A 22,290-nucleotide genomic window follows, 5' to 3' on the forward strand; every position below is an offset into this window, starting at 1 on the left:
GGTTATGGCAGCGGGGAAGGTGGGGCACGAGGGGGGGGAGGAGGGGTTATGGTGGAGAGGGGAGGGATGGCGGGTGGGGGGGGTCAGGGGCAGATGGGGAAGTCACGGTGGTGCACGTGCAGAGGGGCTGATAAGGTGGATCTGGAAGTTTGTTGAAGTGTAGTCACCGCATGTGACAGTGTATGCTGGTGTGGAGTGTTTGTAGCAGATCCAACCCTAGGTAGCCGTCGTTTGCACGGCAGATGGAATCAGATATTATGAATTGGTGTTTGGTAGTCACATGTTGGTGAGTTTCGACATGGAGGGCCTGTGTCTCCCCACGGATAGGCAGGGGGCTGTCCCCATTCGGCCTCATTTTGTCATAGACTGGGGGAGCAATATTTGTGTGAGGTGGCCCCCACCACCGTGGGGAGGTGCGAGGCTGTCCTAAAAATCTAGCTGTAGTGAGGCATCCTCCTCACTAAGCTCCGTTTCCTAGGTCTCAGGGTAGTCAGTAGGAGAGGCCACATCCTCAACATGGTCATCCTCAATGGCTGACACTTTGCGGCACCCCTGGTTGGCCACTTTGCGACTGGCGGGATTCAACTGTTCCCTGATGTCATGTATGGGGCAGTGATGGTTGAATGCGGAGAACTCCCACGGATTGATAGAGATGAGATTGGTGGTATCTCTGGAGTTGGAGTGTTTCTTGGTGGGTAGTGCCCTTGGTATGGTGGAAGGGTTCAGTGGAGCAGTGTTTCTGGGGGGTGTCTGGGGCTTGGTGGGGGGCGGTTTCTGAGGAGGGACTTGGCTCACAGCCCCGATTTGCCGAGGAGCGGTGCAGGTGGCGAGTAGGTGCCTCACCAACTGTATATCCCTATCGAGGGCCCCAGTAGGGTCATAGATTGTGAAATGCTCTCTGACAACACTGGGGAGGATCCTCAGGAGGGTGTTGAACATGTGCCGGTCCCATGTGTTGGCATCAGCCTCAGGGTAGGCGGCAGCGATGAGCCACCTAGTTTGGATGAGGGTATCATCAAGATTGCCACTGTAGATGAGGGAGTCTAACTGGGAGATGGCAACGACCATCCCCAGTGAGAGTGTGACGGCTTGCATCACGATATGGCTGAATTGATCCCATTTCAGCTCTGGGACGATTTTTGCTGTGATGCTCGACACAATTTTCCCAAGGTGTGGGAGTGTAACTGCTATTTTTTCTCAGTCATTTTCAAAACTTATATCTAATATAGGCTTGACCATGGACATATACATGTGTGTCATACTGCTCAGGGTCGAACTTAGGTAATTGGACGTGCGGTTTGGCAGCCATTTTTGTAACTTTCCCCTTTTGTCCTTTTGTCCCTTGTTGCACTCAGCCAGATCAGGAACCACTGCTAGCCATCACTGTTATGCAGTGCATTCTGCACCCATCTTCTTGGGTTCAGATATGGTGCGGACCTTGGGTTCTTTATTTTTGACCGGGCTAGAGTGTATACACAAGGGGATAGGGCTCAAACACAGGCTAACCAGATCTACAAGTATATTACCAGACAAACAGAGTACAATGGTACATGGACAACGCTATATAAAATGCAAGGACAGTAATCCCTCCACTATCCGATGTAATAGAGCCAAAGGCATGTCTGGAAAGAGGTCCCGTCCGGAAAGTGGACCCCAGCCTCCTGGACTTGTACTTATGGACCCTAACCTAGCCTGACTCAGAAAAACACCTATACAACTCCCTACTGGACATGCATAGCACCTATTTAAACCTATTTAAGACCCTTTTCACACCAATAATGGACATAAAGCATGAAATAAATGAAAAGGAACCAAAGAATGAGGAATTAGAAGTGACTGTACCACAACCAGGGTACTTACAGCACATCTGTGGCTGCCTTCTCTACGGCTTTGCGGTGAAAATGCTCTTGAAGCATGTACAGTAATCCAGTGTTGTGCTGCACTTAATTCTTTGCATTGTGAGTTATAATTGTTTAACACTGCACATTGTTCTTACCTGCACCACGCCAGTTTCAACCGCCAATTTGCACTCCACAGTTAATCCTTTGCACTCTAAATTCTAATTTCATAACACTGCACAACACTGTAAATTCCCATGTGGTCTACTGGTGAGGTATTGCAGTTTAATAACTGTTTATCCACAAAAAACGAGCACGTGTGGCATCCACTACGATAAGCATCCACTCGCGATTGAAGTTAGGCAGTAACTGTTGGGAGTGTTGGTGACGGGGAAACAGAGTTGCCAGATCGCAACAGCCACATTACCAAACTCCACAATTTTCATTACCAAATTTAACTCTTGCCAAATTCGTAAAGCTAGCATTTATTCTTCACTACTTATATATACATGTGGAAATACATGTAATCACTCTCCTTATAATCAATAGCATGTTGATTATTTTCACACTATGTCAATCAATCAATCAATCATTTCCTGTGGCCCCCTCGGGGATGCATAGGGCCTCGATGAACTCACACCACCACATCCTATCTTGTGCTAACTCCTCAAGATCTCCCCAACACTCATCTCCAGCTTCCCGTCTCATTGTCCTCACCCACGTCTCTTTTGGCCTTCCTCTACCTCTCCTACCAAGTGCCACCCACCCTGGTGTACCTCGTACTATTCCCTGTCTCCTATACACATGTCCTAGCCACTTCCATCGTGAGAACCTAACATATTCATCGACCGGCTGCACTCCCGTTATTTCTCTAATTCTACTATTTGGTATCCTTTCCCACCACTTAACTCCTAATATTCTTCTAAGTGCTTTGTTTTCAAACACCAAGAATTTATTTTCCATAGTCACTGTGCTGTACCAAGACTCGTGTCCATAAATTAAGATACTCCTAACCATTACCTTATAAAGTTTTATTTTTGTATGCACAGAAAAATTATTATTATTCCAAATATTTTTAAGCATTCCCATTGCCTGATTAGCCTTCTTTAACCTTTCCTCGAATTCAAAGTTCAAAGAACCATCCTTGGCTAAATAAGTACCTAAATATTTAAACCTATCAACTTGCTTTACAACCATACCTCCAATTACACATTCCTGCGCATTTTCCATATTAATATTGATTATTTCAGTTTTTCCACAATTAATAACCAAACCCACCTTGCGACCTTCACTCACCAAACAGTCCAACACTCTCTGCATCTCTTCTGGCCCATCACAAATCAAAACTATATCATCTGCATAATCTAAATTCAAAAGTTTCCTGTTCTCTCCCCAAAGTATACCTGCACCGGTTTCTGTTCCAACGCGTTTCATAATGTAATCAATGACCAATATAAATAGTAAAGGCGATAGAACACCACCTTGAATTACTCCGGACTTGACTTCAAACGAATCACTCAGACAACCATCAACCATCACTTTACAAAATGTGTCCTCATGCATGTTCATAATGACCCTCACAAACTCCTCAGGTATTCCATAATGTCTCATGACCTTCCCCATAGTCTCTCTCGAAACACTATCAAAAGCCTTTTCAAAATCAACAAAACAAAGACTTAACGGTACTCTCATTTCATTAACTTGCTGCATCAAATGCCTAACTATAAAGATCTGATCATTGCAACCACGTCCCTTTCTAAAACCAGCCTGTTCATCCCTCAGAATACCCTCAACCACCGGCTCCAACCTATTTAACAACACTCTACTGAAAACTTTCAAAGCTATCGGTGAGAAAGAGATTCCCCTCCAATTACCACATTCACTCAGGTCTCCCTTCTTCGGAACTTTAACAATTACACCATTCTTCCAAACTGATGGTAGTAACCCCGTCACCCATATCTTATTGAATAGCTTGGTCAAGATCACTATTAATCTATCCCCCTCCACTTTAAACATTTCCGGAAATAAACCATCCTCCCCTGGTGCCTTATTATTCTTTAACTGTTTTACTGCTTTCTCCACTTCTGCAAGCCTCAACTCTCCAGTTTCTATATTTAAATCTTCCTGAGCAGACGGTATATCCTCTTCTGGTGGTATTGGTCTATTAAGAACTGTCTCAAAATGCTCTTTCCATCTATTTTTAATATCTCCATCTTTGGTCAATAAATTTCCTTCCCTGTCTAACTGGTATTTCCTTGCGTTTACCTGCATTACCACTCAGTTCTCTAATCGATTCATATGCTATTCTTTGACTCTGTCCATCATTTTTGTTTATTAAGATTTCAATCTCTGCAACCTTTTCATCCACATATCTTCTTCTATCTCTCCTAGCTAACCTTCTTACTTCTGAATTCAAACTCCAGTATGCAGCTTTTGCTAATTCAATCTCTCGTTCATCAACGCATTGCATCTCACTCCTCAATTTAGCCTCACCTCTCTTTTTTATCATATCCCACGTTTCCTCTGATATCCATTTCTTTCTCCTGAATCTATGTCTCCTTCCAATCGTACATTCAGCAGTCTCATGCAAAACTTTGTTCACATCCTCCCACATCTCATCTACACTTCTCTCCCCCTCTTCCAACGTTTCCAACACCAAAAACCTATTTCTGCATTCTAATCTGAATTCCTCCTTTTCTTCTCCTTCCCTTCTAAGCTTAACAATATCGTATCTACCAACACCAGATTTTTCCTTCTTCTGATTTTTAAGTCTAAACCTTATTTTTGCAATGCTGAGTTGATGGTCACTACCAATATCCGCTCCCCGTTTAACATGAACATCTAGCAGAGAACTTCTATGCCTCCTACTGATAGCAATGTGATCAATTTGATTTTTATATTTTCCACACGGCGACACCCAAGTTGTCTTGTGTATATTGCAATGCTGAAAGAGTGTGCCCCCGATGACTAAGTCATTTGCTAGACAGAAGCTTCCAAACCTCAATCCGTTTTCACTCATCCTACTACCAACTCCCATCTTACCCATACATGCCTCAAATCCCTCATTTGAACAGCCCATTACTGCATTAAAGTCTCCAACGCAGATCAAAACATCATGTCTAGGTACCTTTCCTACTCCTTCTTGCAACTTTTCATAAAACGTGTCTTTCCTTTCATCGAGTGCATCATTAGTAGGTGCATAACACACAAACAGACTGATGTTGCCATGATTTGATTTAAACCGTGCGCATAACAATCGCTCATCTATAGGATCCCACTCACATAAAGCCTTATTTAATGCCTTACAACCCAGCAACAATCCTACTCCCTGATAATGCATTCCATCCTGTCGGCCAGATATCAATAAACGTATACCATCCTCCAAATCCAACTTATCGACTCCAGTTAATCTAGTTTCTGTCAGAGCACAAATATCAAGTCCGTAATTTTGAAAAACCTTCACTAACTCATCGATTTTACCGTCATGATTTAGCGTTCTCACATTCCAGTTACCAATTTTAATTGTATTTTTTGCATTAACAAAGGAATTAGATTGTATTTGAGGCAACTGTGAGATTCTTAGCACCCCCTGCCCATTTAAGGGCTGCACGGGACTGGGGGCCATTATTGTTCTTTCAGAGTCCATCAAGGTTTCTTTGGCTAACTTCCTGAACACCTCACCATTGTGTTGCAGTCGCAGTAGGCAGCTAACTTGCCTGATTGCCCACACCCGAAAGACCCAGCTATGTTGTAGCCAGTCACGTGCCGGCATGCTTCCCAGCCATTTCACTCTCAAGGAGTTCCTCTGCCTGAGAAAGCAACCACCCCCCTGCTCCCGAGGGCTTTTGATCTGTGTAGGTAGAGGGCGATCACTCCCTCACTAGCCATATACAGTGTATATTACAGTGTATAGGCTACACTCACACTATGTAGGCTAGCAAATTAATCAGAGAGAGCAAACAATCCACCATCTCCACCCTGTGTATCCTCATACATGTGAAAAATCGGTTTGGTAATGCATTATTCTGATTCATTACCAAACGAATTTTTCATTACCAAATTGGCCCATATTTGGTAATGAAAAATACCAAATGGCAACCCTGACAGGGGAGGGGGGAGAGGGGAGGAAGGAAAAGGTTAAGGGGCTGTGGTGTAAGTAGCTGTTTGGTGCTGCACGTCAATTTCAAATTATGGGTGGGAAAAAATTCAGATTTTGGGGGGATTTTTTTCTTTTTTTGGCCATTTTTGGGTTCCGAAGGTCCAGACCTACAATGTCCGGTAAGTGGGGCGTCCGGAAAGTGGGCATCCGAAAAGTACGGGGATTACTGTATACTATATGACACACTACAGTATAAAGCACACTTATGCTATATATCATGATACAATACACATAGGGGAGCCTGAATACAAAATGACACATGACACTAGATATATCACAATATAAAACACATATGGGCATAAACACAATATAACCTATGACACAGTATATCACAGTACTACACACACGTGACATGAACACAATACAATGTAGGACACGGTAAATCACCATACAATACACACATATGATATGAGTGCGATATAACACCAGGAACTATATATCACAATATAACACACCTACTTGGTACAAACACAATGTAACACAAAACACTAGATAGGAACATAAAGTCAGGTCGGGCATATATTGCAGAGGGAGGGATCAACATGTTTGACAACCCAGGGGTGGTTTCCTACACTGAGGTACACTTCAACACTATGTTACAGGCACGGGTTTGGGAATTCCACTGTACTGAGTCAATGTATATCACCACTCGCAAGGCCTAGATGGCACGATGCAAACGAGGGGGGTCAGGGTATTGCACAGGGGAGTGAGGGGGGTGTCACTTATGGGGCAACAGGGGAACTTCTCACCAGAGGAGGGGAGAAAAGGGGCAAGGGGCACACAAAGGTTTACACTAAGGGGGGGGGGATAACAGTGGGGAGGGTTTGGCACAAGTGAAAGTTACACACAGGGGCACAGTATGCTAGGTAAGGGGGAGGGGTGTATGCTGTACATAGGGTCTGTAGCACTGTAACTCATGGTGTAGCTGGTCATCAGTGGGCGCGAGGGGCACATCTAGGGCCACTACGCAGGAAACCGTAGGTGGCATCCAGATGTGGGAGGAGGGCCATCTGGGGTGTGCTCCCAGTTCGAGTCTCGGGCGGCGTGGTCTGGGATCCATGTAGAGCTGAAGGGCAGAGTGATGGGTGGCCCTTTCCTGGTGGGGGCCCTGGGAGTGAGGTGGCCCTCTGGGCTAGGGCTGAACAGGACTAAGAGGCGCTCAGCACAGCGCCTGCCCTTAGCGGATGTGGGAGTCCTAGGGGTGGACCTGGGCTGGTCCGGGCCTGGGGTTGGCCGCGGGGCACTCATTGCTGCCCTGAGGCTGCAGTCTCACCTGGAGGAGGAGCCCAGCAGGGGTTGATGCAGCTGCCCTCACTGTGGGAATCCGACAGCTGCTTGGGGCATCAGGGGCAACCCCGCTAGGTGCCCGCCATTGCCTAGGGGTTGTGGTCTCGCCTGTAGGAGGAGGCCATCAGGGGTAGACTGCAGCCACTCGCTCTGGGTGAGTCCATCAGCAGCTGCGAGTGTTCGGGGCTGTACTGCAGTGACAGGACACCTGGCCTTGGGGTGGTCTCGTCCCAGGTGCTCTCTGGCGGGGATCCTGTAGGGGAGCAGTCTCCACTCTCCATGAAGGAGGGGAAATGGGAGGGGCATCTCACTTGGCCAGAGGAGGGGCGGGATGAACAAGAGTCGTCGCCCTCGTAGGGAGCCTCCTGGGTCGCAGAGGGGGAATGACCAGTGGCCTGTTCCTCAGCCTGGTGGGCCTGACAATCCCTGCTGGAACTCCGTGCCAGAGCATAGAAAGGAAGCCCGGAGCACACCCCTTCTGCTTGACAGGTCCGGCGAACACTGCCCCAGCTCCCTCCTGGGGTGATGGTCGAGGGAGCTAGGATGGATACTCCCTCGGGTTGGCAGGTCTGGGGGCCACTGCCAGGGGGCCACTCGTCCTGAGGACGACCGGAGGAGAAGTCCTGTTGGGCCTTCTGGCTTCTGCAGCAGGTCTGGTACTCTCTGCTGCCATCCTGCTGTAGGGGGATGGTGCAGCTGGGGGACGACCATTGGGGTCTCCCCCTGTGGCAGATCCGATGGGTACCACCACGGGACCCGCCGTGCTCCTGGGGAGCACAAGTGAAGGTCGTCGGTCTGACGTACGACATGCTGGCTCCCGGAGGTGGGTGGCAGAAGGAGGAGATCCGATGGACGCTCCTCCTACAGTAGATCCGGTGGATATTATTGTGCTGCTGCTCCCTTGGGGTGAAGTAGGCTTGTGAGTGCTAGCTGCCACTCGTTCTCTTTTGAAAGCAGGTCTGGTGGACTCTGAGTCCGAGGGCCCACTTGGGACTTTCCTAGGGCAACTCCCACCCTGATTCTGGCGAGTGCTCTATCCATCAAAGAGTAACGCACTCGATCTGAGTACTGCTTGGTGGTCCAGCTGTGTGGAAGAGGGGTGTTGGGTCATGGTGGATATATGTCCCTGCTGCATGGAATGCAGGTGTACCTCCCCATTGCCTCCTAGTGGGGTGGGGGATACCTCCCTATGTCCTCCTCCTGGGATGGTGGTGTTGGGCTCGCTCCACCGAGTGGGTATTTCAACCTCCTTTTTCAACCACCCTTCTTCATTTTCTCTTCCTAATCCTCCTTCTCCATCTAATCCTCCACCTCTTTCCTGATCTCTTTTCGCCACCTGTTCCTCCTTTTTAACCACTCACTCCCTTTCTCTCATACTCTCCATCTTCTTGTCTCACCTTTTCCCCTTTTTCCAGTCTCTTTACTTTCATCTCTTCCTTATAATATTCTTTTTTTTCTCCGGTTTTCCACTTCCTCCTCACTTCCTGGTTCATTCCTCATGCCCCTCCCTCAAGCAGGGGGTGGTGTGTTGTTAAATATTAAATCAGGATTTCATCCAGTCGAAATTACCAAGCCATGTATTGAAAACATTGACACTATTTATACTCAGCTTAGAAATGAATCTTGTCATAGAATCACTCTTGGGTTAATTTATCACCTACCTGGTCAGCCACTCAACATCGATAATGAAATCTGCAATCAAATTACCGAAATATTTTGTATGCAAAGCACTGTAATTTTTGGTGACTTTAATTTACCAGTTCCAAAATTGGGAGAAACCTTATCCTCACACACAGTGTATACAAACTTGCAGGAAAGTTCTTTGTATCAATTTGTAAATTATCCAACACGTTGATCTAACACCCTAGATCTTGTCTTTGCTACATCAGAAAATGTAGTGAGTAACATTATTGTTCGAGAAGAATTTAGTACAGGTGATCATCGCATAGTTACGTTTAACATTAAATTCAGTGAAGACAGTGTCAGGGCCAGGTGAGAGAAAGTGCCCAACTTTAAGAGGGCAAATTTTAAGAAATTAAAGGCAACTGTAGGTGCAGGTGGCTGGCATCCCATTGTCGAAACTTTAGATATCAATGGTGCATGGAATTTTTTTACAGAAACTCTCAACAGTACTGTCAGGATATGTATTCCAATGCGTAACAGAAGGCCTGCCAAAAATTCTAAACCCAGATGGTGGAACTCTGACATTAAACATTATCTAGAGGAAAAAATCTTGCATATAAGAATTATAATACCACAAAGAGTCAAAGTGATAAAAATGAATACGATGCCCTTCAACAAAAAGCCAAAAAATTAATTAAATTCAGTTAGAAAAACCTTGAGGCACATATTGCAAGTATCAGAAAATCAAATCCCAAAGAATTTTTCTGTTACATAAGAAGCAAAAAGGTAATAACTCCATCAATCGGTCCCAAAATTACAGATAACGGAGAGCACACTGATGATGAAACTATGATGGCGAAAATTCTTAATACTTTCTTTGCTTCAGTATTTACAACAGAAAATATACATAGGATTCCCACTGTTTCCCCCATTCCTATAGAGAGGGCAACATAATCACTGACATTACAATTAGCAACTGCGACGTACTGCTTGCAATAAACAAATTATAAGAGAATAAAGCACCAGGACCGCACAAAATATCTCCACATGTATTGAAGGAACTACAGAACGAAATATCAAAGACGTTATCCAAACTCTTTAACTTATCACATAAGAGCAGTAAGGTGCCATCTGAATGGAAGCTTGCTATCATAACCCCTATATTAAAAAAGGTCAACAAAGAACAACCACAAAACTACCACCCAATTAGTTGAACATCGGTGGTTTGCAAATTGCTTGAAACTATTATGACAGACAAATTTATGAAACACTTAGAAACAATCTCATAAGATTCGCAACATGGTTTTCGTAATAATTACTCTTGCCTCACGAATCTGCTGGACTTTTTCAATGATATACTAAACATATACGACGAGACTCAATCTGTTGCTGTGGTCTACCTCGATTTTCAGAAGGCTTTCGACAAAGTTCCACACAAAAGACTCCTTCAAAAGTTAAAGGCACATGGTTTCAGCGGCAGTGTCCAAGGGTGAGTAGAAGATTGACTCACCGGGCGAAAGCAAAGAGTTGTAATAAATGGAAAAGAGTCAGACTGGACAAACGTGACAAGTGGAGTGCCGCAGGTTCAGTGTTAGGTCCTATTCTTTTCTTAATATATGTAAATGATATTGATGAAGGATTGTCCTGTAAAATTTCAAAATTTGCTGATGAAACTAAAATAGGTAACAGAGCAGATACAGCTCTGCAAAGGCAGGCAATTCAGAGAGATCTTGTTCAACTGTTTAAGTAGGCCCAAGTCTGGCAAATGGATTTCTGCATTAATAATTGCAAAATGCTAAACTTTGGCAGAGCGTTAGTGGACATTTGTGCTGAGAGGGCGTTGGTGATAGCCAATACCCTCTTCAGGCATAAAATGACCCACAGGTATACAATGTGAGTGATGAGAAAGGTGGGTGGTGAACTGAATGAAAGGAAGGCACTGATTGATTATGTGTGTGTTGATGAAAAGATGTGAAGATGTGTAATGGATGCAAGAGCTTATAGAGGTTGGAGGAGTGGACTTTCTGACCATTATTTGCTGGTGGCCAGGATCAAGATCCAAATAAGATGGAGAAATAGAAGAAGGGAAGGACGGGAAGAAGGAGTATTTGCAAGGAGAGTGGAAAGGTTACAAGAGGATGAGAAAAAGGCAGAATATAAGAGAGAAGTGGAGGAACGATTGGGCAAATATGAACTGGAGCAGATGGGGGACGTAGAAGCTGTGCGCAGGATATTCACAGAAGAAATATGTGCAGTATGTGATGTGGTGTGTGGGATGAAGAGAAGACGGAAGGGGGTGCAAGGAACAGCGTGGTGGAATGAAGAGGTGAGACAGGCTGTGGCACAAAAGAAGAAAGCATATAATGAATGGATGAGAAATATGGGCTTAGAAGAAGTAGAGAGGCGGAAGAGAGAGTTATATGTAGAAAGAAAGAGAGAGGTGAAAAGATTAGTAAGAGAGTAAGAAGAGAGTGGATGAGGAATTTGGAATGAATTTGAGTGTAAAGTGGAGGGACTGTAAGAAAATGTTCTGGAGAGAGATGAAGAGAGAAAGACAGGGTGGAAGTGAAGTTAGCAGAGGAGTGAAAGATAAAAATGGTAGATTACTAGTGGAGAAGGGAGAAAAAGTGAGCAGATGGAGACAACACTTTAAGGAATTGTTGAACATAGAGGATGGAAGTAATGCGAGTATAAGTGGCTGGAGAATGCCTGGAAGAAGGAGGGAGGTGAGAAGACAGAATGAAATCAGTAGGAGAGAAGTTGTGGAAGCAATGAAGAAAGTTAAATTGGGAAAAGCCCCAGGAATTGATGGAGTGTGTGGTGAGATGCTGAAGCATGGGGGAGAGATAGTAGTAGAATGGATGTGGAAGATGTGCAGATTGGCCTGGGAGGAAGGTAGAGTCCCGAAGGATTGGAAGTCAGGTATAATTATTCCCTTGTACAACGGAAAAGGGGAAAAAGAAGTGTGTGGTAATCATTGGGGCATTTGTCTTCTTAGCATAATAGGAAAAGTGTAGTATGGTAGGATATTTATTGACAGAGTTAGAGAAAGAACAGAGGAATTAGCTGGAGAAGAACAGGGAAGCTTTAGGAAGGGAAGAGGTTGTGTAGATCAGATATTCATTCTTAGATCTTTAGTGGAAAAGTTTCTAGAGAAGGGAAAGAAGTTGTATGCGGCTTTCATGGATTTGGAGAAAGCATATGACAGGGTCGATAGACAAGGATTGTGGAAAGTATTAAGAATATATGGAGCAGATGGGAAGTTGTTAAATGCTGTGAAGAGTATGTATGATGGTGCTAAGGCTGCAGTGCGTGTGGATGGTGAACTGAATGATTTTTTCTCTCTGAAGGTTGGGTTGAAACAGGAATGTGTCGTATCTCCATGTTTGTTCAATCTGTACATGGATGGGGTAATAAAAAGAGGTACAAGGTAGGGTAGTGGATGTTAGAGTGGCCCTGATGAGAGAGGGCTGTGTTTGGAAACTCCTTGTACTGTTGTTTGCAGATGATACTGTGTTGTTGAGTGAAGACGAAAGGGAGCTGCAAGGCTTGGTGGATGAGTTTGGAAGAGTGTGTAAGAAACGGAATCTTAAGGTGAACGTAGGGAAGAGTAAAGTGATGGTCTTTGAGAAAGGTGAAGTCAGTGAATGTACAGCGAGGTTGGATGGTGAGGAACTGGAAAATGTGAGTACGTTTAAGTTCTTGGGTAGTGTGATGAGTAAAGATGGATGTTTGGAGGGTGATGTGCTTGAAAGGGTACAGCAGGGAAGAAAGGTTGCTGGTTCCTTGAAAGCAGTGATAAGAAACAGGGAAGTGAGCATGGAGGTGAAAAAGTTACTACATGGCAGTATTGTGATACCAACTCTAACGTATGGAAGTGAAGCTTGGACGTTGTTGGAAGGACACAAGTCAAAAGTGAGAGCAGTGGAAATGAGTTATTTAATGGGAGCCTGTGGAGTCACATGGAGAGACAGGCTGACAAATGAGGATATAAAGGAGCGTTGTAGTGTGGATGTGGATGTGATAGGAAGCGTTATGAGGAATACACTGAGGTGGTTTGGCCATGTGGAGAGGATGGAGGGTGAAAGACTGACGAAGAGAGTGTATGTGAGTGAGGTGGAGGGGGGGAGAGGGAGGGGGAGGCCGAGGATGAGATGGAGGGATGGGATGGAGAGGTATATGAGAGAGGGGTGTGTGATTTGGGAGCAGGGCAGGGAAATGGCGGGGGACAGGGCGACGTGGAGGCGATTTGTTTGTGGCCACCCCGAACGGGATTGAGGCGTCTGGCAATAGATAGATAGATAGATAGCTAAACTTTGGCAGTAAAAATGTAAGAGCAACTTATAGCATGAATGATGTCCAACTTGATAGGTTAAATCATGAAAAAGACATAGGAGTTATAATAATAAACGATTTGAAACCAAGCAAACAATGTGCAGAAGCTGTGAAAAAAGCCAATAAATTGATTGGATTCCTAGGCAGAGCATCTGAATATGAATCAGATAATATCGTCCTTACTTTGTATAAATCCTTAATATGCCTACACTTGGAGTATTGCGTTCAGTTTTGGTCACCGTATTATAAAAAGGATACGGAAAAGCTTGAAAGAGTGCAGCGAAGGATGACAAAGATGATACTTAGATTGAGAAATAAACCCTACGGGGAACGTTTAGAAGCCCTGAATCTTCTTTCTCTAACTAAATAGAGGATACAAGGTGATTTAATTCAAGTATTCAAAACATTCAAAGGACATGATAACATGGCTGTTGATAAATACTTCACAGTTGATCAACCGAATTATACTAGGGGTAATGGGCATAAAATAATTGGCAAATGATTCCAGTCACATGAAGCTAAGCATTTCTTCTTCAATATAGTTGTAAATGTATGGAATAAATTGCCATCCAATGCAGTAAATTGTAATACAGTACTAACCTTTAAAAGTTGCCTGGATAAGTATGTGTTGTCTAACCCACAGCTTAATATGTTTACTCCTGAATAAAACACCTGTGTATATGCAATTTTTTTATTTTATCTTATTTTACTTTTTTTTAGAGCCTCGATCAATTTATTAAATGCAAATATAGTATATGCACAGACTAGGATATGCACAGATAGCCCTGAGTTAACGGTCACTACTCATACTTTCGACCTGTGATGGGCTTTGGATCACTGAGGGTCCCTGTTAGTTAAGTGGCCACCATCAGGATTTTTTTATGTACCAGGGGTCACTGCTTCAGGAGGTGACTTGTGTGCTTGTCCTGTATGGGAAAGTTCCTAGTCTCAGTGGAATGAACGGAGCTGGGACCTCATTGATTGCCTACCTTAACAGCACAAGGAAAGGCTGCCGCACCACCCCTGAACATCCACACTGTGCACAGTGCAATTTCCATGCTGTGTCCGCAGATGCCTCGTTAACTCAGTGTACCCATACATAGTGTCATGCATTAGTTATTTATTTACTTGATTATTCCTTTTACTTTACTACTTTCTCTCTCAGGTTATTCACACTGGTAGCTTATAGATAATGTATTATAGAATGTGGCTTTTCCTTTTCAGGATTTCCTATGAAATTTCCATGTCAGTTTTTCCATGCTGCATGGTGTTTTTTTCTAATTTTTTCTAGCCAGTTTTAACTGGAGGGTTTGGAGGCGGGGGGAGCCTTCTTGCTTTACTATCCTTATCCTTCAGCATGTAGAGTTAGATCTCGTAGTTATAGTCTACTCTGTAACAAACAGCCTCGAAAGGACCACAAGGTCTGTTGCTGTTTGCTTTCCTTTGTACTCCTTTGCACTCTTATTCCTCTAGTGTTTTTTTCCTTTATGCATGGAAGAAGGAACTAAAGACCAGAAGCACGCAAACCATTCCTTAAAAAAAAAAAAAAAAAGGCAAAAGAGACCAAATTCTATATCCGTTCATTTCGAGATGCCTGGAAACACTGCGTTTGAAAGACTGGAGATCACAGGAAGTAGGAAATATAGACAGAGGGAGACAGTTCCAGAGTTGACGTGTTGCATAAATGAAGGACTGGGGGTAATGGTTAACTCCTGCATTTGACAGTTGGACAGATGGATGAGAGTTTGTTGCTAGACGGGTGCTGCGCACCCATCGGAGAGATGGAGGGATGCAAGCAGACAGTTCAGAGGAGCAGTGACCACTGATGTACGTAAAGAAAAGAGATAAAGATGCAACAGTGCGGCGAAGAGACAGAGGTTGAAGGGGGCCAGTACAAGGAGGAGAGTTAATGAGACGAAAAACCTTTGACTCCATCCTACTGAGAAGAGCTGTGTGTGGGGAACCTCCCAACACATGAGAGTTGTACTCTACATGGGGGCGAATAAAACCTGTGTATAAAGTCAACATCTCTGCAGGAGTAAGGAAGGTCTGGAGTCAGCTGAGCACACCTAATCTCTTGGAAGCAGATTTTACAAGAGATGTAATATGATCTTTCCAAAATAAGTCCCAAGTTAAAGAAACCCCAAGCATGTTCAAGGATGATGCAGGATTAAGCTGGATATTAATAAACATTAGTGGGTACTCCCGTGGAAGATTTTGTCAGGTTGATAGATGTGAGAACTGAGTCTTTGATGCATTAAAAACAACAAGATTATTTTTACCCCAGCTAGAGATACGAGCCAAGTCAGACATTAGGTGTGCCATAGCCTCATCCCTTGTTTCTTGAAGTAACTGCTGATATGGATGTTGCGGGAACCGAATGGGAAGGTAAAGGGTGAAATCATCAGCATACGAGTGGATAGGGTTAAATGTACAGCTTAGATGGCCACTGATGAATAACAGGAAGAGAGTTGGTGAGAGGACTGAGCCCTGAGGAACACCACTGTTGATAGATCTACGAGAAAAGCAATGGCCGTCTACAACAGCAGCTGTAGAACGACCAGGAGTCTGAAAGGTAGGTGAGAAGATCACCAGTGGAGCATCCCTTATGAAACCCATACTGATGATCAGAAAGAAGGCTGTGATAGGAAGGATGCTTTAAAATTTTTCTTTTAAGAATAGACTCGAAAACTTTTGAGACAAAGGATGTTAAATAAATTGGAAGATAGTTAGAGGGTTGGGAAAGGTTACCCTTCTTTGGGACTGGCTGAAAGGAGCAAATTTCCAGCAAGAAGGAAAGGTACAAGTTGATAGACAAAGGCAAAAGAGTTTACCTAGGCAGGGTGTAAGCACAGAAGCACAGTTCTTGAGGACAACAGGAGGGACCCCATCAGGACCATATGCCTTGTCAGTATTGAGGCCAGTGATGGCAGTTAATACATCAGTTAAAGAAATCTTAATGCCAGCCATGAAGAAATCAGATGGGGGAAAAGATGGAGGAACAGCACCAGAAGCACCTAAGGTGGAATTGGAGGAGAAAGTCTGAGTAAAGAGATATGCTTTATCAGTAGAATAAATAGCTACAGAGCCATCAGAGTAGAGAAGAGGAAGGAAGGATAATGAGGTAAAGTTGTTAGAAAGGTTTTTGGCAAGGTGCCAGAAGGAGTGGGAAGAATTTGAGTTGGAGAGTTGAGAGCATTAAATACAGATGAAATTATTTTTAGCAGAGTGAAGAACAAACCTAGCATGATTCCAGGCAGAAACATAAAAAAGTTGTGATTCAGGGGTGGCTTGGCTCTTGTACCATTTATAGGCCTTCTTGTTGTTGTGGACAGCATTAGAACAAGTGTGATTAAACCAAGGATTTCTTGCATTAGTCAAAGGATATGAGAAGGGAATGTATGCTTCCATGCCCGAAAGAATAACCTTCACAATGCGCGAGGCACAATCAGATGGCTCCCTGCCATGGAAGCAATAATCATTCCATGGAAAATCAAAGAAGTACTGCCTGAGGACCTCCCAATCAGTAGCTCCAAAGTGCCATAATTGACGTTTCTTTGGAGGGTCCACAGGCCGTACCAGAGCAATTGGACAGGTTAAGGCAATAAGACTGTGACTGAAGAAGCCCTAAAGAAAGGAAAGGTTAACAGTGTTAGCAGAAGGATTAGTTGTAAGGAAGGGGTCAAGTATGTTGGAGCTCTCCCCAAGGCGGTCTGGAATAAAGGCAGGGTGCTGTACACGCTGCTCAGGGTCATTAAGGATAGAAAAGATATAGGCTTATTCACCAGGTGGATCAGTGAAAGGAGAGGAAAGCCATAGGTGGTGGTGAACATTAAAATCTAGAATGGAGATTTCAAAGAAAGGAGAAATGGATAGAATGTGTTCCATTGTTAACGACAGTCAAAAAAATTTTCATAGTAGAATTACGGGATAGGTAAACAGCACAGATATATTAATTCAAAGAATCACAAGAAAGCCGAAGCCAGAGAGTAGAGAATTCTGGAGAATCAAGTTCAGGAACATGAGAACAAGATAAGTCATTGCATATATATACACAACAGCCACCTTTGGCTTTGAAATGTGTATAGAGAAAGTAGAAGGATACAGAAAAAGGTTTGCTGTCAGTTGCCCCAGACAGCTGAGTCTCAGTTAAGAAGAGAAGGCGAGGTTTAGAGGAGGAGAGGTGATGGTCAACAGACAGAAATTTAAAGGAAAGGCCGCTAATGTTGCAGAAATGAAGAAGTGAGTCAGACAGTGGTTCCAGGCAGTTCGTTGAGTCGTCACCACCGGGAGAGGGGCGGATGGTGGGGGCATTCATGGTCCCCCCTGGCGACTCCGAGGCTTGGTTCTTAGACACCATTATTCTTTTTTCATTTTGAAAAGAAAGTGTAGTGTGTACTGTGCATGTAGCTTGGTGCCGACAGAGAAACTTGTATTGGAGAACATGCTGGCCTACTCTCGTGTTACTGAAACAAAAAGTCCAGCTGAAATACTAAAAGCATTGAAAAAACACTGAAAAAAACACTGGAAAACACTGAAAAGGTGTCCCGATTCTCTCTCTTCCTCCCTCTGTTTTCGATTTTCTCTTATCTGTTATCTCTCTCTTACAGTTTCCCTCCCGCTCCTTCCTCTCTTTCTCTTTATTTTTTTCTTTCTTTTAATTTTCTGTGCTCGCCCAAGCTGTCGGTCTTCCACTTCGCTTTTCTTCTTCTCTCCTCCTCCCTCTTTACCTCTTCCCTTCTCTCCTCTTCATCTTCTTGTATTCTTCTTTCATCATTTCTTTAGACCTTTCCGTATCCCTTCTCTTCCCCCCTTTTCGGACACTTTAATCTTCCTCTCTCTCTCTCTCTCTCTCTCTCTCTCTCTCTCTCTTATCATATTTCCTTTTTTTTTTTTTTAATCCACCGTCCTCCACATTTCCTTCTTTTTCCCCCTTCTCTGCTCATTACCTAGTCTGATCTATCTCAAATTCTTTGCTTGCTCTTCCTTTTTTCCCCTCTTTTCTCCTTCGCCTCACTGTTTCCATGCTCCTGTCTTCTCTTTCCGCGTCCCGCCTTATTCTCTGCTGTTCTTCCTCCTTTCCTCTTATTTCTTTCCTTCCATCTTTTTTAGTTTCTTTTTTTTTTTCAGTCTCCCTCCAGCCTCTACATTCCTCTTTTTTTCTCTGTCTCCATTTTCCTTTTTCTTGTACTATTTTGTTTATCCTCCCTCGTCTTTCAGTCTTGTTCTACCTCCATTTTTCTCTTCTCCTCTCTTCATTTTCTTCGTCGCTGTTTCTCTTCTTCTCTCCACTTCCTCTTCCAGTGACCTTTGTTGTTTCACTGCCACTTTTTTTTTTTTTTTTTTTTTTTAGCGTACTCTGTCATCATTTATTATACTATAGCAGTACCCGTGTGTGTGTGTGTGTGTGTGTGTGTGTGTGTGTGTGTGTGTGTGTGTGTGTGTGTGTGTGTGTGTGTGTGTGTGTGTGTGTGTATTTTGGGTAGCCGAAATTACACATTCAAATCGTACCAAAATTGGCACAAAAATCGCAAAAAATTCGCTGATGTGAAAAAACTTGGTTCCATCACGATTGAAAAACTTTAACTACATTTAATGAGCGATCACATTTTGACTAAAAAAAGCAGCTCCTGGTGGCCGGCATAGGATCTCCGTAGAATTTTTTGCTCTCTCTCTCTCTCTCTCTCTCTCTCTCTCTCTCTCTCTCTCTCTCTCTCCTACAGTGTTCTTCTTTCTCCCTCTTTCTCTCCACCTCTGTGCTTCCTGCCTCCTGCCCCATACTTACTCACCTCTTCCCTGTTTCTTTCCACCACCATTCCTTTCTCACATCCCGTCCTTTAATTTCCACTCTTCATTCCACCTCCCTGTTCCTTTCCTCCTCTTTCCCTTCCTCCCCCTCCTCCTCTCTTTCTCTTTGCCCCCGTTCCTCCCTCCTCTCGCACTCACAAAATCTGTCACATTATCTTAGCGAAACATCCATTAAGGAGGGCCAATCCTCATTAACCCTCGGCCCTCCACACATGCACGCCACGGCACAACAGTCAACAATGGTGCTTACGATTCGGACATGCATAAGCGAGCACATACGCACAGGCATACACATAGATACGCATGGACATACGAGTATGCATCTAAACACACACTGGCATACATAATACTTCCTTTTATACAAAAGCACGTGGGGAACACTAACCTGATGCTAGTACACACACACACACACACACACACACACACACACACACACACACACAGCCAGAATTCGGTGGAAAGTCATTTTTCATGTCATATACATTAAATCAAGATGCAAAAAGACAAATTGATTTGGACAGTGGAAGAGAATACGAAGTAAGGAGATTACTTTAGTACAGGGAGGAAAAACCGGATATATTAAAGTACACTTGAAACAGAAAGCACTAAAAGAGTACATAACTCCGCCAAAGACGTTGCCATTAAAAAGGTTCCGGATGCGGATCCGTTTATATAGGATCAGGATCAGGATCTGTCCAAAAATTTAATCAATTCCTCTTTTTATCCATGGCCAACGTTTTCACAAAGTTTCATTGAAATTCATTGAGAAATTTTGAAGATATTGTGCGGGATACTCCGGATCCGGATCCAGATCCGTCCCCAAATTTAGTCATTTCTTACTTGGCCCATGGCCCACCATTCCAAAATATTTCATCAAAATCCGTTCATAACGTTTTTGGTAATCCCGGATCAGGATTCGAATCCTGATCCGCCCGATAATTTAATCAATTCTTTCTTGGTCCATGACCTATCTTTCCACAAAATTTCATTGAAATTCGCTGAGATCTTTTGGGGATATTGTGCTGAAGATCTGCCCTAAAATTTATTCATTTCTTCCTTGGACCATGGCCCACCCTTCCACAAAACTTCATCCAAAGCCGTTCATAAGTTTTTGAGTAATCCTGCTAACAGGCAGATAAACAAACCAACGCGGGCCAAAACATAACCTCCTTAGCGGAGGTAACTGATGGGTGGATTAGAATATCCACAATAGCATACAAGGACTGGTTGATCGAAAGATGTGGGACCTGGGTTTTGGATGCATTAAAAACAACAAGGTTACCTTTACCCCAATCAGAGGTATAAGCCAGGTCGGAAATTAGACGTGCCCTAGGCTCATCTCGTGTTTGTTAAAGTAACTGCTGTAAGGACGATGTGCGACGCGAAAGGAAAGGCAAAGGGTGGAGTCATCAGGATATGAGTGGACAGGGTTAGATGTACAGAGCAGATGATCGTTGATGAATAGTCGGAAGAGAGTTTGTCATAAGACAGAACCCGAAGGAACACTAGTGCTGTTAGTTCTAGAAGATCGGTAGCAGTCAACAACAACAGCCACAGAACATCCAGAAAGGAAGCTAGAGACGAAGGCACAGATAGGACAGAAACAGGGAGCGGGCAATTTTGAAACTAAAGATTTATGTCAGGCTCGATCTAAAGTCATTGAGATGTCAAGTGCAAGAGTTAACTGATAAGTCCAGTCCTTCATGTATACAACAGTTCAGCTATGGGACTGTCTTCCTCTGTCTGTATTTTCCTCTGCCTCTGACCAAGTAGTCTTTTAAATGTAAAATCTTCAGGCATCTCGAAATGAATGGATCTTGAATTTGGCTCACTGTTATTTCTTTTCTTCTTGGAGAGGACAGTCTTTCAGGCTGTTATTCTCTGGCTCCTTCTTCTCTGCTTTAAAAAAAAAAAAAAAAAAATGTATTTCAGGACATCCAGTGAGATGTCCGGAAGTCTAGCATAGTAGTTACTGAATAAGTTCAGTTCCACAAAAGTGAATCAAAGTTTTTCGCTCAAGTACCGCTATCAGAGGAAAAAGGCAGGTTTTCTATCGTTTGATGTACTGAACTATGGTAGCCGAGCCTCGGACCCCTCCATCTCGGAAGGAGTAACACGGGACTGATGAGGGGAACGTTTGTTGCCTGAGCACTAACACACGACCTTCCCTTCCTCCCAAGTTATCGGATTTATCTATCAATCTAGCTTTCAATCAATTTACCTATCTATCTAATAATTTACTGCCCTGTCAGAACCGTACGGACCCACGGTTGGGCTATTCAGTCCAGATATAAGGCGAGAGTGGCCAGTTATTTTCCCTGAGTGGTATTGTGTGAAAAATAAACTCAATCCATCCCATGTATTTCGATCTATATGGGCCACATCCAGTTGCAATGCCTTAACCCGCTACATCACCAGGACACCATTTGTTTCCATGATTGCAACCAAAGTAGTCAATGGTTTACTGGACTACAAGAAACCATTTACTTTGCCAGTCAATGTAAAATCTCCTAAAGACTGCACTACAATCAGCGAAAGGATGGAGGGTTATATACGAGCCTGACTGACCTGTATATGGGTGTGGTGAGTCTGTCGGTGAACCAGAGGAGGAGGTAGATGGAGTCCTCTGGCGGGTGAGAGATGTCGCAGGGTAACGAAGCAGAGCCACCTCTTAAGCCCGTCACCTCCACCACTGTGACTGTGAGGGAGAGAGAGTGAAATAGATTTAAAGAGATACAGAAATAGGTTTAGAAACTCTGCCATAAGGCCCCAATCACCTCCACGACTAAGACTATTGGAGAGAGAGAGAGAGAGAGAGAGAGAGAGAGAGAGAGAGAGAGAGAGAATAATCATTATCATCATCAGCAGCAGCAGCAGTGGCAGCAGCAGAAACAACATAACTGCAGAGCAGACCCACTCTTTAGGCCCGTCAGCTCCACCTCTAGGACTGCGAGGAAGAATGAGTTAGCGGTAGAGAGGGAATAAGAATATCTTTCATTTATCATTCTCTTCATTATCATTAACATAATTATCTTTTCATCGCCTACATATGCTATGAGTATTTAGGCATTATGTGTGTGTATGTGTGTGTGTGTGTGTGTGTGTGTGTGTGTGTGTGTGTGTGTGTGTGTGTGTGTGTGTGTGTGTGTGTGTGTGTGAGTGCAGTGATGTCCAGCAATGCCTCTAGGTGTTACATACTTTCAGATGTGCCTCTACGGCAATGATACCCACCGTTCATAA

The 22,290-nt window shown here is 43.9% G+C and overlaps 1 protein-coding gene across 1 annotated transcript in view; it reads right to left on the reverse strand.

Annotated features, from left to right (window-relative positions):
- Positions 1-21,948, reverse strand: part of LOC145398740 (protein turtle homolog A-like) — a 357,131-nt gene extending 335,183 nt beyond the window's left edge. The window contains exons 1-2 of the mRNA XM_080271540.1: positions 21,843-21,948; positions 21,619-21,748 (exon numbers count right to left, since the gene is read on the reverse strand). Of these exons, the coding sequence (XP_080127666.1) occupies positions 21,619-21,748; positions 21,843-21,948 (236 nt within the window). The remainder of the gene's footprint in view (positions 1-21,618; positions 21,749-21,842) is intronic.
- Positions 21,949-22,290: the final 342 nt, after the last annotated feature.

This window comes from Coenobita brevimanus, chromosome 5, assembly GCF_032717465.1.
Source record: "Coenobita brevimanus isolate Jiangsu-jjx chromosome 5, ASM3271746v2, whole genome shotgun sequence".
In the NCBI taxonomy this organism is placed as follows: Eukaryota; Metazoa; Arthropoda; class Malacostraca; order Decapoda; family Coenobitidae; genus Coenobita; species Coenobita brevimanus.